Source organism: Gambusia affinis, linkage group LG07 (assembly GCF_019740435.1).
Source record: "Gambusia affinis linkage group LG07, SWU_Gaff_1.0, whole genome shotgun sequence".
In the NCBI taxonomy this organism is placed as follows: domain Eukaryota; kingdom Metazoa; phylum Chordata; class Actinopteri; order Cyprinodontiformes; family Poeciliidae; genus Gambusia; species Gambusia affinis.
Genome location: NC_057874.1, coordinates 4,790,594 through 4,804,688, shown reverse-complemented (window position 1 = coordinate 4,804,688; position 14,095 = coordinate 4,790,594). Strand labels below are relative to the sequence as shown.

Here is a 14,095-nt window from a genome sequence, read left to right as displayed (position 1 = left end):
AGGAAATGGCAGCGACTAACATCTATAACTTGAGACTAAACTGCTAAAATGAGGATAACGAGCATCTGAAGTGCATCCGCCCAGTATTTAGCAACAAATGACATCATTAGCTGTTGATTAAAACCACTCCTCACGAAGAAAACAAGCAAACCGGCTCTTGATTTATTCATTCCTCTTTGATTTTACTTGCCTGACAATCTGTCACTTGCTTTTTTCCTTTATTTAATTGAAATGTATCACAATTTCAAAAGTATCTGCCTTTAATATTCGTACACAACATTGTTTGTTACAACTGGTTGCTATGGTTTCTTCATTTTTGTTCCTGTGGTTAGTACATGCTGCACAAATGTTTCAAACGGTCGATTAAGAAGCAAAAAAACACAATAAACTTCATAAGGCAACGACATGACCATCAAAGCTGTTATATTTGATGTTTATTCAATGATGAATCAAGCAATAAATGTTTTGTCAAATGCCATCATCAAACTACAGCAAAAACACATCAAATATAATGATCACTTTTCCTCTTATTGCTACTCAAAGGCAGCTCTAAACGGGTTGCTTTTTGGTATGGGTTTTAAGGAACTCAGTGTTTCAGCAGTTTCGCAGTTTTCAGATTAGTAGAACGTAGAAACTGAACGCTGCATCTGCATGTTTGGTTCTGGTTTGGGGATGCACAGCAGACCAGAACCAGGAGACCTGCTGCATTTGCAAAGTTGATGCAACAACAGCTCTTTGAAATACTTCTGCTGGTTTATAAATCACCGATTGGCTTGGAGCCAAACTACATTAAAGTCTGTGAGCTACAGGGTTTCCGTTCCTGACTTTTGTCTGCCTGAAGGCTCTTCCATACTTCCATACTTGGAACTGACTGCCATTGACGTCGACACTTAGTGAAAATTATTTCTCTTCCAACTACCCAGTTTTTGTATCCGCAGGTGACAAAAAAGCTTTTCAGGGGCACATTGTGAGAAATTACGTACACTTGTAAGATTCTTCACAAAATGCCTACAGATATTGCTAAATGGCTAAAAACTCTTAGAAATTGTAAAGCCATTGTCCACAGAGAAGACTGTGGCACTCTTGTTTTGTTGGCTGTATTGTTGAGTGCTTTATGCATACTGAAGCCAGAGAGGTACCCTGAGGTGGGGAGTGTGAAAGGTGTGTGTGTGAATATGAACATCCTGCAGCCATGTGACTGTGTGTCAGCTCCAGGTAAAGTATGGAAGACCCTTTACAGGAAAGGCCTGTTCTCTTGTCTTCCCTATTTGAAGAGCGGCTATATAAAGGGCCACAAAATCTTAATTACTGATTAAGAGTTTCCAAATAATCACATCACATTATCAATTATAATGACAAAAAAAACAAAACGCGGTACACATCAAATTCTATTACCGTTGAGACCAAGCATGTACCTACACTGTGTAGGTATGAGCATTTTTAATGAGAGCCTGTTTGTTATTAGACTAATGAAGTCTCCGCTCCTCATTGCATAAAGAACATCTTTTCAACACTTTCTCACTGCATGAAATCCCTGAAACTCATAGGAGCAAACAGGTGTCGCCAATGTTACTCGAGAGGCTTGTTGTGGCACGCAGCGACCCCTTCCCACACTCATCCCCCTCCCCATCTGATTGGCTCAAGTTCACGACTTGGCCACCTCTTGGAAAGCTTTAAAAAGATTCTGCAAAGTGAGTTTCCTGGCATTAACACCGTCAACATGCCAGCTCTCCTTTAGCCACAACATATCCAAGAATTGCTCCTTTTCAGATGTTACACTTTAAGGAAGTTTGCTTATTTCTGGTCAGCTTGTTGTACTTACTTTGTACTTCCCTGACTGTGCTTGGCTAGTTGCCTGTACATATTTCTGAGAAGACGCTTTAAACGATCGGTAAGATGTGGCTGTCTTGTGACCGCTTCGAGGAGTAGATCTCAATGGATGGGTAGCTGGGCGGTGGCAGAGTATCCAAGCTTTGCTGCCCAATAGGAACAGAGATGGCTTTGTCACTCACTGAGGTGTCAGGCTGCCGAGGCGGATAAAACCAGATAGCTGATGGTATAAACAGGCCTTACATAACTGGCTCGTGTTGATGCCAGGAGCCAGAGTGGCATCTGACAGGAAGCGGAGAGAAAAGTAGACGTGCTAAATAATCAGAGAGAAGGTCCCCGCTGCACCTCCCATGTTGATCCCGCAGATTAGGAGAGAGAGTGGCGACTCGGTCTGAGCTTACAAGACCGGCAACAGCAGGAGCTGCACAGCTCCCGGCGGCCTTAATGGCTCTGTAGTGATACACAAAGAGGGTTAATCTTCCCTGTGGAGAAAGCTCAAGCTAATTGGCTGACTGACAGCTTATTTTAAGAATGACTCAACAGGCACTAGGGAGAAGCACGTGCTGAGCACATTGTCTAGAGAGGTTAATCACATTGGAATTGGGGGCCTTTTCTTTTTGATTTGTTCATTTTCTGCCACATGATGTCTTGATGTGCGATGCAAGAAAGTAATTTGTAACTTTTCAGTGCTCTGTGCAGGTTTTCAACATGTTTAATAGTTCACTGTGGTGAATGTGGATCTAAACTATTGTGTTGTATCTCCGAGTATCAGGGTTGTTGCTCTGCTTCAAGATGGACCCGTGTCTCATTAAGTCTTTCTACAGGGTGTATTGCACAATCGCCCTGTGTTTAGCTCAGTCATTCTTTCCATAAATTCTGACCAAACTTGTTGACGCTTAATTTCAACGATTGCTTTCTTCTTGCCACTCTGAAGTGACTCATAGTTTTCTAGAGTGCAGGGCTAACACTCTTCCCATAGACAAACTGATGGGTCTCTGCTGATGCGTCTAACTCTGGAGGAGCTGCAAAAATTGTTACATTTTTGTTGCACATATACAACGACTGTTTTACTTCCGCCCCTACTAATTTGTACGACTCCGTAATAAATCGGCACAGACATCTGTATTGGTCAATATTAGTAATTTTTTTTAACATATCGGTATCGGCCCGATAAATAAAAACGGGATATTAATATTAACAACCGATATTTATTTGCATCTTGTTGCAGTTTTGTTTTATGGGGGTAGTGGAGAAGGTTGGTCATGTGATTTTTGTTTGGTCATGTGACAGGGATAGCAATGCAGCACAGGATTGTGGGTAGATTAGGTAGCTGTAGTGATGTCAGCCATGTTTTGTTTTTGTTTTTTTTCTGAGGCGTCACGTTTGGTGAAATATATAGAATATATACAATGCCGATAAATATCACTCATCTACCATAACACCAATGTTGGGTATTGGTAATGGCACAAATTTTCATATTGGTGCATCCAATATAAAATATGAATGTGCATTCAAGGATTTTTAAATTTGAATTGAATCCCTCTGTAAATCTGTTTTGGTCTTCCGATATAAAATCGCCTCAAAAAAGACATTGAGGTCCTAATGTAAAAGTTAAAGCTGTATGAATACTTTTGTTTGGCACTTTAGCCACTGGACAGAAACTGAACTTGCATTTAAATCAATTACCTTTTGAAACCGTGCAGTAAATTTACAGATAAAAGTGAGGCAGTCCATTCTTGTGTATAAATTCATGCAAACGTTAAAATCAATTTGTAAATCCATCCTTGAACTGCAACTTCATAAGCAAATTGGACCAGTCTGAGCAAGCTTCTGCCGGTCTTACCATGCGGCGATAGTCATCAGCAGATTCACTTCGGTTAGAAACCAATGAGGTTTGAAATCCACCCGGAATCGCAGCAAACAGGGCCCCGATACAAAATTTGTACGCCATTTTTTTTTGCCCCGGGGGCAGAATATGACTGTCGAGTGTTGGCGGAAAGAAGGCCTTTACATTGGTGAAGAAATTGAGTTTTTATGGACACGGTCATGAGTTCTGTTTTTAATATGCTGAATCCTGGAGCTGTTGTTTTTCTGTTCATCTGAGTTTTCCCTCCTTAAAAAAAAAAAAAAAAAAAAAAAGCCTGCTTGTTAATCAGATTGCCATCACTAAATGTCCCAGAAACAAGCAAGAATGGTTGCATAAAGGAAGAGGAGAAAAACATTTTAACATATGAAGGGGATCCGTTTTCCTCAGGACTTTCCATGCCCACGCCGCATGCCTGCACTCAATGGCCTTCCCTGTTCGTTGTTATCAAAGATTCCCTGCGCTGATATGATACTTCAGCTGTGTGTTTCATTGTTTAGACATTTCCCCATCTCAGACAAGTAATTTAGTTAGACTGAACCTGGAAAGAGTCTTATGCAACAGGCTTTCCAAACTTCCCCAGAATCTCTACGTGAGAAGTCCTGCTTACATCAACCATGGGCCCCACCTCCCTTCCTACTTTCGGACTCTTTTCCTCTCACACCACACGTTCCCTTCGTGCCATTCTGGCAATGAAAGTAGGGCAGGGTTTTCCTCTCTCTCTCGGTTTCTCTCTCTCCCCGGCATCTGGCCCATCAGCCTGCAGCTCGCCCTCTGCGGGCTGATGTAACAGTGTTTAGAGCTGAGGTGCTGTTTGCCCTCACTGTAACCACTCAGCTGATTACATGTCTTACGTAAAGGGGGAAGAGGACGGGGGTGGGATTGTTGCAAGGAAAATGGGGCAGAACAGACGAGTGGGTTGCAGGAAAAAATAAAACGTACAGCGCTGTCACACAAGATTCCAGTCTGTGTAGAACATTTGATTCCCTCTCATTTCTTCGGCCAACTTTTCCCACTTACTGAAGTAATTACATCTGCGAAACGTCCATTAGGGTCTAGCCCAGTTTGTGTTTGAAGCCGCTAGCCTCGTGTTCAAAGCATGCTCGCTTTTGAGATGAGTGCATGTGCAGCACGTGGACGAGTTGTGGGACTGGTTGCACGCCTGAGAAGCCTTTAGTAGTCGGCTGCAGGCTAATCCCAGATCTCGTCTTGGGTCCTGCTGTTGAAGGAGAGAGCAGGTCATAGACGTCGACACCCAGCATTGTCCGCAACATGCCACAAATACGTCGCTGGCCAAGGGGTCAGAGGGCGCACAGGGTAATGTCAGGTCAGGTGAGCGAGGAGGAGTGCTAAGCTTGTTTTCCTGTGAAAGGACTCTTATATAACCGTGTCTAACCAAACAACTGACTCACAGCTTTGCCACAGAAGCAATAAGACAATAAAAAGAGTCATCTGCAAGAAATAACAAGGGAAGATGCATTCAGTAGAGTATCAACTCATTAAGTGAAGCACACTGTGTAGATTGATTCCCCTGAGACCGGTGTGTTCAAACCTTTACTTTTGTTAATTATGATGAATTTCTGTTTACAGCTCATGAAAACACAACATTAATGATTAGAGTATTACATCAGACCAATAACTAGGCCTGCTATGTTAACATAATTTGCTTGACAATAAATTGTTCCGGTTATAGTCGCAATTAATAATAATAATAATATAGTTGTTTTGAGACCATTTTCAAATAATACTGTATATTTATGATTGTATTATAATGCAACGTCACCCTCTCAAACGGCAGTAAACTTTAATTTTGTTAAGAACTTTTATGACTGGAACTGGAAGATATTTCAAATATCCAAAATAAAAGACAGCAACCAAAAACAATACATAAACAGGAATAAATAAATTTTAAAAAAGTTATGAATAAAATGTATCATAAATAAATAATCAGAATGGAAATGATCAAACTCATTTTAATTTATCTTGGGATTAACTGCTTATAGCGACGAACTTACTTATAACATTAATTTTAATACAGAAATGTGTTGACAAATGAAGATCATGTTTTGTCTGCTCAAAACTAGTCATTGTTAAAGATACTTTTAATCTGACGAAAGAGCCTCACTGGAACTCATCAACATTTATTAAGTAGAACTGGATATTGTCACTTTAAAGGAAGTCAAACAGAAATATAGTTTTAATAAACAGGATTATTTCAAGTCCTGCATAATACACTGCTGGGTGTAATAGATGGCATTAGGTTGTTGTATTTTGTATAAAAAGAATAAGACATATAGTTTTGAGACATTTTCAAATAATACTGTATATTTATGATTGTATTATAATGCAACGTCACCCTCTCAAACGGCAGTAAACAGGAATAAACACATTTTTTAAAAAGTTATGAATAAAATGTATCATAAATAAAGTAGATAAATACTTAATAAATCCTCAGCATAGTTTTTGTTAAAAATTTTCTTTAGGCTTAACTAGTCCAAACTTACTTATAACATTTAATGGGGTTTAATCCCAGAAATGTGTTGACAAATGAAGATCATGTTTATTCACTTTCACAAACTGAATAAACAAACAATTTGATACTTTTAATCTGACGAAAGAGCCTCACTGGAATTCATCAACATTTATTAAGTAGAACTGGATATTGTCACTTTAAAGGAAGTCAAACAGAAATATAGTTTTAATAAACAGGATTATTTCAAGTCCTGCATAATATTACTTTAGCATGGGCAAACAGTTAGCAAGACATAATATTTCCATAGCTATTAATCTTTTGTATCTTATCAATCACTCTCAGCCAAAATGCTACTGAATTAGTCAAATTTATGTGTGTGAAGTTTAAAGCGGACACTTTTGAAGCTAATATTTAGTATTCCAGTGCTAAATATTGGCTTCATAGGTAATATGTAAAGCTAATATTTAGCAATGTAATGCTAAATAGTAGCTTCAAAGAATTTCACTTTTTCAGCTGCTAGATAGTTCTTCAAAATACAGAGATGAACTATAACACCTCATATCTTTCTTTTTGTTTGTAATTCTGAAAACAAAGAGACAAATGTTGAATTTGGAACAGTGATGTAGCAATTATAGTGCAGGGAAAAAGCTAACTAAACTTTTTTTTTAAATTGCCTTTTTTTCTGCTTCGCTTGTTCTCCCAGAGGTCGTTTTATAATCGTTTAACTGGAGACAACAAGTCAGAAAAATTCTTCAAGGTCTTTTATGAGCGCATGAAGCTGGCCCAGCAGGAAATCAAAGCCACTGTGACGGTCAACACCAGCGACCTGGGGAGCAAGAAGAAGGACGAGGAACCGCCAGACAAAGATCTGCCAACACGGAAGAAAGGTGAGGAAACTTTAAGGAGTTTGAAATATCATCAAATTAGGATTTAAAGAGCCTATAAAAGGAAACATTGGCTCTAAAACTCAAACCCTGATGCAAAACAATGGTCAATTTCCTATGTAGCACTTTATTTCATTTGACTCCCTCATCTGTAAACATGTTTAATGTTGCTAAAATTGTGTACTACAAAATGTTTTGACAGCAGCAATAATGAGGCAGATCTGAGTACAGTGTGGCAATATTTAGGTTGTTTTATGAATACCATACTGCTTGTCAAATGAAGAATCTCATTTCCTTGATTGTCTCTATTTGACTCACTTTTCTATCATTTTTGGTTAGTGAAAGACGTGCCGGTGGTTGCAGTGGTGACCGAGGAGGTGAAGGAGCAGCTGGTGGAGGCCTCCGCCGTCACCAAGAAGGCCTACACCACCTACCGTCGCGAGGCGGAGGCCGAAGAGCACCAGGCGGCCGCCGCCGACGGCGCCCCCGTTCCGACCGCCGACAAGAGCCAAGACGAAGGCGAGATGAGTGTCATCATCACCATCATGCAGCCCATCCTACGCCTCATGCAGCTGCTCTGCGAGAACCACAACAGAGACCTGCAGGTCAGCCGGCGTTTATTGTTTTGACTGCGGGGGACGTTGCCACGCATAAACGGTTCCCCCGACCCTTTATGAGTCGACAGCAGGCCTTCCTCAGCCCGGCGCTTTGAAACTCAATCATCGCGCTCGGTTATACAGAAATGAAACCGCGTTGAAAATAGTTACCGGTTGCAGAACTTCCTGATGCTGCTGTTTCCATATCTTTAATGTCTTGGTCTGGTTTCACTATGATGGTGTGTATTTGTAAGCTCCTGCAGCCCAGACAGAGCACTTCCTTCACGCACAGATTCTGTTTACTCTCTAAACTGGGACGGGTATTTTTAAAACGGGGTGTCTGGATGACCCTGTTTCACTGCCATCTCCTCCCAAAAGGCATAAGATATTAAAAAATCCTTTTGTAAAGCAGTGCTTTAGAAAAGTATGCAAACCATTTCAACTATTGAATTTTGTGTCACTTTAAACTCCCAAACTTAAATGTCTATAATTCAGATATTATGTGAATAATAAGTGCATAGCTGAAATGCATAAGGAAAAGATTGCAAATTTCTCACCTCTGTAAAGCCTTTAGAAAATCTAAACTTTCTATGTCTAAAATTTAGGCTTAAATGTCTCAAATTTATTTTCAGTTATTGCTTCCATTGATTTTTTTGTATAAAGCACTTGTATAAAAAGTAGCTGCGACAAAGTGCTGTAAAGATAATAAACATTCACAATATGGAAGGAACAAAAGACAACAATAGAAACAGTCAAATGCAATAGTGAAAGTAAGAGCAAAAACTTTCATTGCGTGTTAAAAGCCAGTGAATAAAAATGTATCTTAAAGAGTCTTAAGAGTGGACAATAAAGTTAGTCTTAAATACATTCATCACAGATCTCAAAGTTTGTCTTGGCAGGACACTTGAAAGTATCCAGTAGCAAAGATTAATGAGTAAATACTTAAAATATTTTAAACAATAATCTAAGGGGGCTGCATATAAATACGCATTACAACTTTTGTAAGAAAAAGACAGGATTATTTTCCTTCTGATTCTCAGTTATGATCTTGTTATTTTTTACTATTGCATAAAATCCTGCACTGAAATTTGTGGTCGTGTGAGAAAATGTTATTCAAAAACTAAAGAGGTAAAAATTTTATTTACTCTCATGAGGACACAAACTTTTCTTGAGGTAATCTCCATACGCACTGCTTTAGAGAGAATTAAATATTTTCCCACGTTTTCTTGTCATTCTCCAGAACTTCTTGCGCAATCAGAACAACAAAAACAACTATAATCTGGTGTGTGAGACTCTTCAGTTCCTGGACTGCATCTGTGGCAGCACCACAGGGGGTCTGGGGCTGCTGGGACTCTACATCAACGAGAAGAACGTCGGACTGATCAACCAGACTGTGGAGAGCCTGACTGAGTACTGCCAGGGCCCGTGTCACGAGAACCAGGTGATGAATCTCCTCTGAACACTCCTTGTGCAAGAAGGGTTACGGTTTGACCTCAACATTACAATGCTTACCATTTGTATTAAGTTCTAAGTACGTGGGTTTTTTTTTAAAATCATTTTAAGGGATGATTTATGATTATGATTGGTTCTTTTCAAGTAGCTCCGTCAAAACATTCTGGTCAAGTTTGAACCTGGTGACTGAATAAAGCCAGTGGCTGTATGAAGTGATTTCAGTTCCCCTAGACGGTGCTGGAAAGGGGATTGCCAAACTAAAAACGGCTCTCCATTTAAATCCTGCAACAAGGAAAACACTGAGATAAATGTTTGGCTGCATAACGCTGTCAGCAGCAGTATTTCAGTCCTGAATGAAAGCGGCTTTTCTGACACAAATGATTTGTTTGCTACGAACCATGAAGATTCGAGAGAAGCAAAAGGACGTAAAAGTCGTTGGGGTCAGGTTAGTCGTTGACCTGCTTCAAGTCATGTGAGCCCTTGGGCTCAACACTTTAATGTCTTGTTCATTCTTCTGGCTAAATGAATAATCCCTGAATCTTATTAAAACCGTGCAGAAATAAACCTACATGTGCCATTGTGACTTCTGAGTACAATTAGAAGTTGTCCATATTTGACTTCCTGCTTGTGGCCTTCGTTTAGTTGAAAGTTCCTCTGGATTTTCCTGTATTTACTTCCATCCGTCCTCCACCAATTCTGTCTTGCTTACTTCTATGTTGCTGCCACCGCCGTGTTTCGTTGTGATGTCGGTGTGATGTGCAGTAAAACGGTTTAGCATGTAGGCAATAAAAGGTTCGCTTTAGTCTCATGTGACCAGAAGATCTTCCTCCACATGTTTTCTACGACCCCCACAATGATCTTTTACTGAAAATCATTTTATGTCCTTACTTAATGATTTTGTAGCAGTGACATTAAAATTAGTAACTTAAGGCTGCGTTCACACCAGCCATGTTTAGTCTGCTTTAATGTAACCCTAGTCTGCTACCTTAGAAAGTCTGGTTTGTTTGAGAAGGCATGTGTGCGTAATCTATGATGCGACTGCTCGGCCTAAAAGTCTTGGTCTTGCTAGTTTGGTTTGAATGCATATGGGCCAAAACGTGTTCCAAAAGCAGGAAGCTGACTATTTCGCAGGGCATCCTGGGTAAATACAACCAAAACAAACTTGTGATTAGCGATTTCACAAAAAATGTTTTCGTTGTCTTTTGCCGAAGACAATCCTACAACCGTTGAAATCTGACGCTAATCCATTTTATTTACATTTCGTGAAGAAGGAAGTTGCGCTCGGTGTTTTCTTCGGGGGGTTTTGTGTTGTTTCCTTCAGTGATTGTTGGTGCACCATCCTCAGTCGAGGGGAGTAAACAGGTTTTTCAAAGGGTTTTGTTCATTTGACATGGTGCAGTGTGAAAAGAAACCACACCATCTGAAAAGGTGATAAATGTCACCAATCGAACAGTTTCTATCAGGTGTAAAAACAACCCATCTTCAGGATTTCTGATTTTTTTTCTTGTATATTTTTTTATAGTATTTGTTTTTACTATTTTCTTTCCTTAATGAAAAAACTTAACGAATGACTTCATGGATGTGGTTTTATTAAACTTTTGGGAGAGGAAGCAAAAGGTTGTACTGTTAGTACATCGTGTCTCTCTGGAATAAAGACGGGTCAAAACTCACCTCACAAACAACCTACTCCCAAACGTTGATGAGTCTTCACAGCCCAACCACACCACTGTGGCTGCATGTGCAGCGTTGCTCCTGTTACAGCCGTCCTCATGACTCTTAACCCATAGAAATTATTGGGGAATATAAAATCAAGACTTTAAGTAAATTCCAAGCAGAGGAATTTGTGTTTTTCTTTGCAGCGCAGCCACACAAACATTTTGAAGTGCTTTTGTTTAGAACCCTGCTTCACTTTGAGGTTATGCAAAGCTTCTCTAAATGTCCTGACACAGCATTTCCTTTGAGTTGAGATCTGGACTTTGTCTTGTAGCAGCACATATTGACCCTCACATTTGTCTCTGTAATAATTCGGTACTCTGAGGATTTAATAGTGGAGTCAATGACTGCAGCTTGTCTTGGTCCTGTAACTGCAGACCAACCTTGAGTCCCCCCCCCTCTACCATCAGTCATTGTCATATGTATTGTTCATTATCTTCAAACATTATCTTCTTTATCTTCTGTGGTTTGATCTTTTTTTGTGTTTTAGAACTGTGGTGGTTTGCTCAGATGAAATGTGCAACCCAAAGCCCTGTTAGGCCAGTACTACCCTACTTCAAGTTCACACTTGATGTGTAACATTTAAATGGTTTTAGATTTGAAAAAATCTGTGTAATTTGTAAAAAATAATAGTAATTTTCTTTTGCTTTCCAGAACTGCATAGCCACTCATGAGTGTAATGGCATTGATATCATCATTGCTCTCATTCTCAACGACATCAACCCGCTGGGTAAGAAGAGGATGGACCTTGTTCTGGAGCTCAAAGTGAGTGGTCTTTGGTCAATTTAATGGTTTTCAACAGAGAGAATTATCTAATGAAGATAACTCACTTCTTCAATCTGAATTCTTGAAGTGGTTCCATCTGACGATAGTTTGATCTGCTTTTTGATCAATTCACCAAATAGTTTTTTGACCGCTTGGGTGAATCCCACACACTCAGAGTCTGGTAAAAAATAAAAAACAAATGTTGAAGCAACTGGTTATAAAAAGAAAAATAACGTGGCAGAATGAAGTAAAACACTGTCCATTTCACACCTTTGCAGAGCAAGCAACACACACACAAAAATGTCACTTTATCTCATCATGTATTTATGATGAAACCTGTTTTCCAACACGTCAACACATGCATCAGGACAAGAAAGGATGTGATAGCAACTTTATCTTCAGTTTGACATTTTACAACATCTTATCTGGCTGTTGTTGTAAAGTCTTCAAGCCTGTATAGTAAAATATACCAATAATACCTCTTGCAGAACTGGTTCCATATAATACTGGCACACAAAAAATTTGTAAAAATGTCTGCTACCTTTTCATTCACTAATTTCTTCCCCAGAACAATGCCTCTAAGCTGCTTCTTGCAATTATGGAGAGTCGCCATGACAGCGAGAACGCTGAGAGGATTCTGTACAACATGAGGCCCAAAGAGCTGGTGAGCATACACCGCACATAAAATCATCAAACGTTGTTAATTTCATGTTCTTCTGACCTTGCGGGGCCTTGCAGGTGGAAGTTATCAAAAAAGCCTACATGCAGGGTGAGATAGAGGTGGAGGAACCTGAGGAGGGCGAAGATGGAGAGGAGGAACATTCTGCGTCTCCGCGGAACGTGGGACACAATATCTACATTCTGGCACATCAAGTAAGCCCCAAAAAGAGAGCCTCTGAATTGTCATACATGCTTAAAATACTCAACAAACTTAGGTGACTTTTTCAATGTGTCATTTCCTGTGACTGATTGAGAAACACATGCAGGGTGAGATAGAGGTGGAGGAGCCTGAGGAGGGCCGGAGACCGCTCCAAAAGCAGGTGGCGGACAATAGTGCAGAGCATTCTGGGTCAATAGAGCCAAAATAATAGAGTCCAGAAGTACAGGGAGAAAACGACTCGTGGTCTTTTATCAGAGACAAAAAGGAAGTCCTACAACCGCTAAACTCTGACGCTACTCCATTTTTTGTTTACATTTTGTGAAGAAAGAAGTGCCTCTCGGTGTCTTCTTTGGACGTTTTCATGTCGATTCCTTCAGTAGTTCTTGGTGCAACGCCACCACAGGTGAGAAGGTGAACAGGTCTTTCAATTAGTTTGGATCCTTTGACAAAGTGCAGTGTGAAAGCGAACGCCACCAGCTGAAAGTGTAGCAAATGTTGCAAGTTTAGTTCCCAGTCGAAGCGAGTCTACTGGATTATCAGGTGCTAAAACTCCCTCAGTCTGACAATATTCAAGCTGAGACTATGAGCTTAATCAAGTTCACAACATCTTCTTAATACAGCCAGAGCCCTGCCCATATTCTTTACGACAGCTTCTTGACGTAGACTGTCGAGACACACAGAAGATTACGAAGACTGTCATTGAACTTAACTCCAACAAACAGCCATTCTTGGTGCAACACCTTTGAATAAACGGCAGCTACGCCTTTCTGAGGACTTCACAAATAATGGAAGTGCTAATTATCTGTGTCTGGTCTGTTTCAGCTGGCACGTCACAACAAGGAACTGCAGGCCATGCTGAAGCCTGGGGGGACGTACGGAGTGGGTGACGAGGCGCTGGAGTTCTACGCCAAACACACGGCTCAGATCGAGGTCAGCCGTTTAGCCGCCGTGCCTCGGCCACGCAGAGCTGCTTGTACTTGAGTTTTATACATTTGTCATCTCTGGCAGTCTGCCACGCTTTGATGAAGAGATCACCCGAGGCGTGTCGTAAAAGGGTTTTTGTTTTTGTTTTCTAGCACAGTTGTTAGGTTTAATCACAGCTGGATGCCAAAAACCTTTGGAATGCTCGCTCATTTCCCGGTGCGGCCTCGTAAGACAAGGAATGCAGATTGGTAACACCGATTTGTGTTCCAGGAACACAAATCGGTGAACACGGTGGAGTTTTTTCCTTTGCAGAGAGTTCCAATGTTTTATCAAACGCAGTAAAAGACATCGAACACCCAGTCAAAAGAGCTCAGAGCTAATTGTTGCATGAAGCTAATTGTCGTGGTTGTATTCAGATCGTACGTCTGGATCGCACCATGGAGCAGATAGTGTTTCCGGTCCCCAACATCTGCGAGTTCCTCACACAAGAGTCCAAACTGCGAGTGTACTACACCACAGAGCGGGACGAGCAGGGCAGCAAGATAAATGACTTTTTCCTTCGCTCTGAGGATCTCTTCAACGAGATGAACTGGCAGAAGAAGCTGCGTGGTACTCAAGAGGCCACTGGTAACACAAACACCGTACCCTGTGCGTTTTTCTCCTCTACCTTTTTTTATATTCTACTGCATAGTTTGCACTCCTTCCTTCTGCATC

General features: G+C 40.6%; 1 protein-coding gene across 12 annotated transcripts in view; it reads left to right on the top strand.

Moving 5' to 3' along the window:
- itpr1b (inositol 1,4,5-trisphosphate receptor, type 1b) overlaps nucleotides 1–14,095 on the top strand; it is a 109,893-nt gene that overhangs the window by 61,746 nt on the left and 34,052 nt on the right. For all 12 annotated transcript variants that reach the window (XM_044121546.1, XM_044121547.1, XM_044121541.1 and 9 more), the window contains 8 exons: nucleotides 6,871–7,054; nucleotides 7,391–7,656; nucleotides 8,888–9,088; nucleotides 11,467–11,577; nucleotides 12,146–12,241; nucleotides 12,316–12,450; nucleotides 13,280–13,387; nucleotides 13,798–14,029. In XM_044121546.1, coding sequence (XP_043977481.1) covers nucleotides 6,871–7,054; nucleotides 7,391–7,656; nucleotides 8,888–9,088; nucleotides 11,467–11,577; nucleotides 12,146–12,241; nucleotides 12,316–12,450; nucleotides 13,280–13,387; nucleotides 13,798–14,029 — 1,333 coding nt within the window. The remainder of the gene's footprint in view (nucleotides 1–6,870; nucleotides 7,055–7,390; nucleotides 7,657–8,887; nucleotides 9,089–11,466; nucleotides 11,578–12,145; nucleotides 12,242–12,315; nucleotides 12,451–13,279; nucleotides 13,388–13,797; nucleotides 14,030–14,095) is intronic.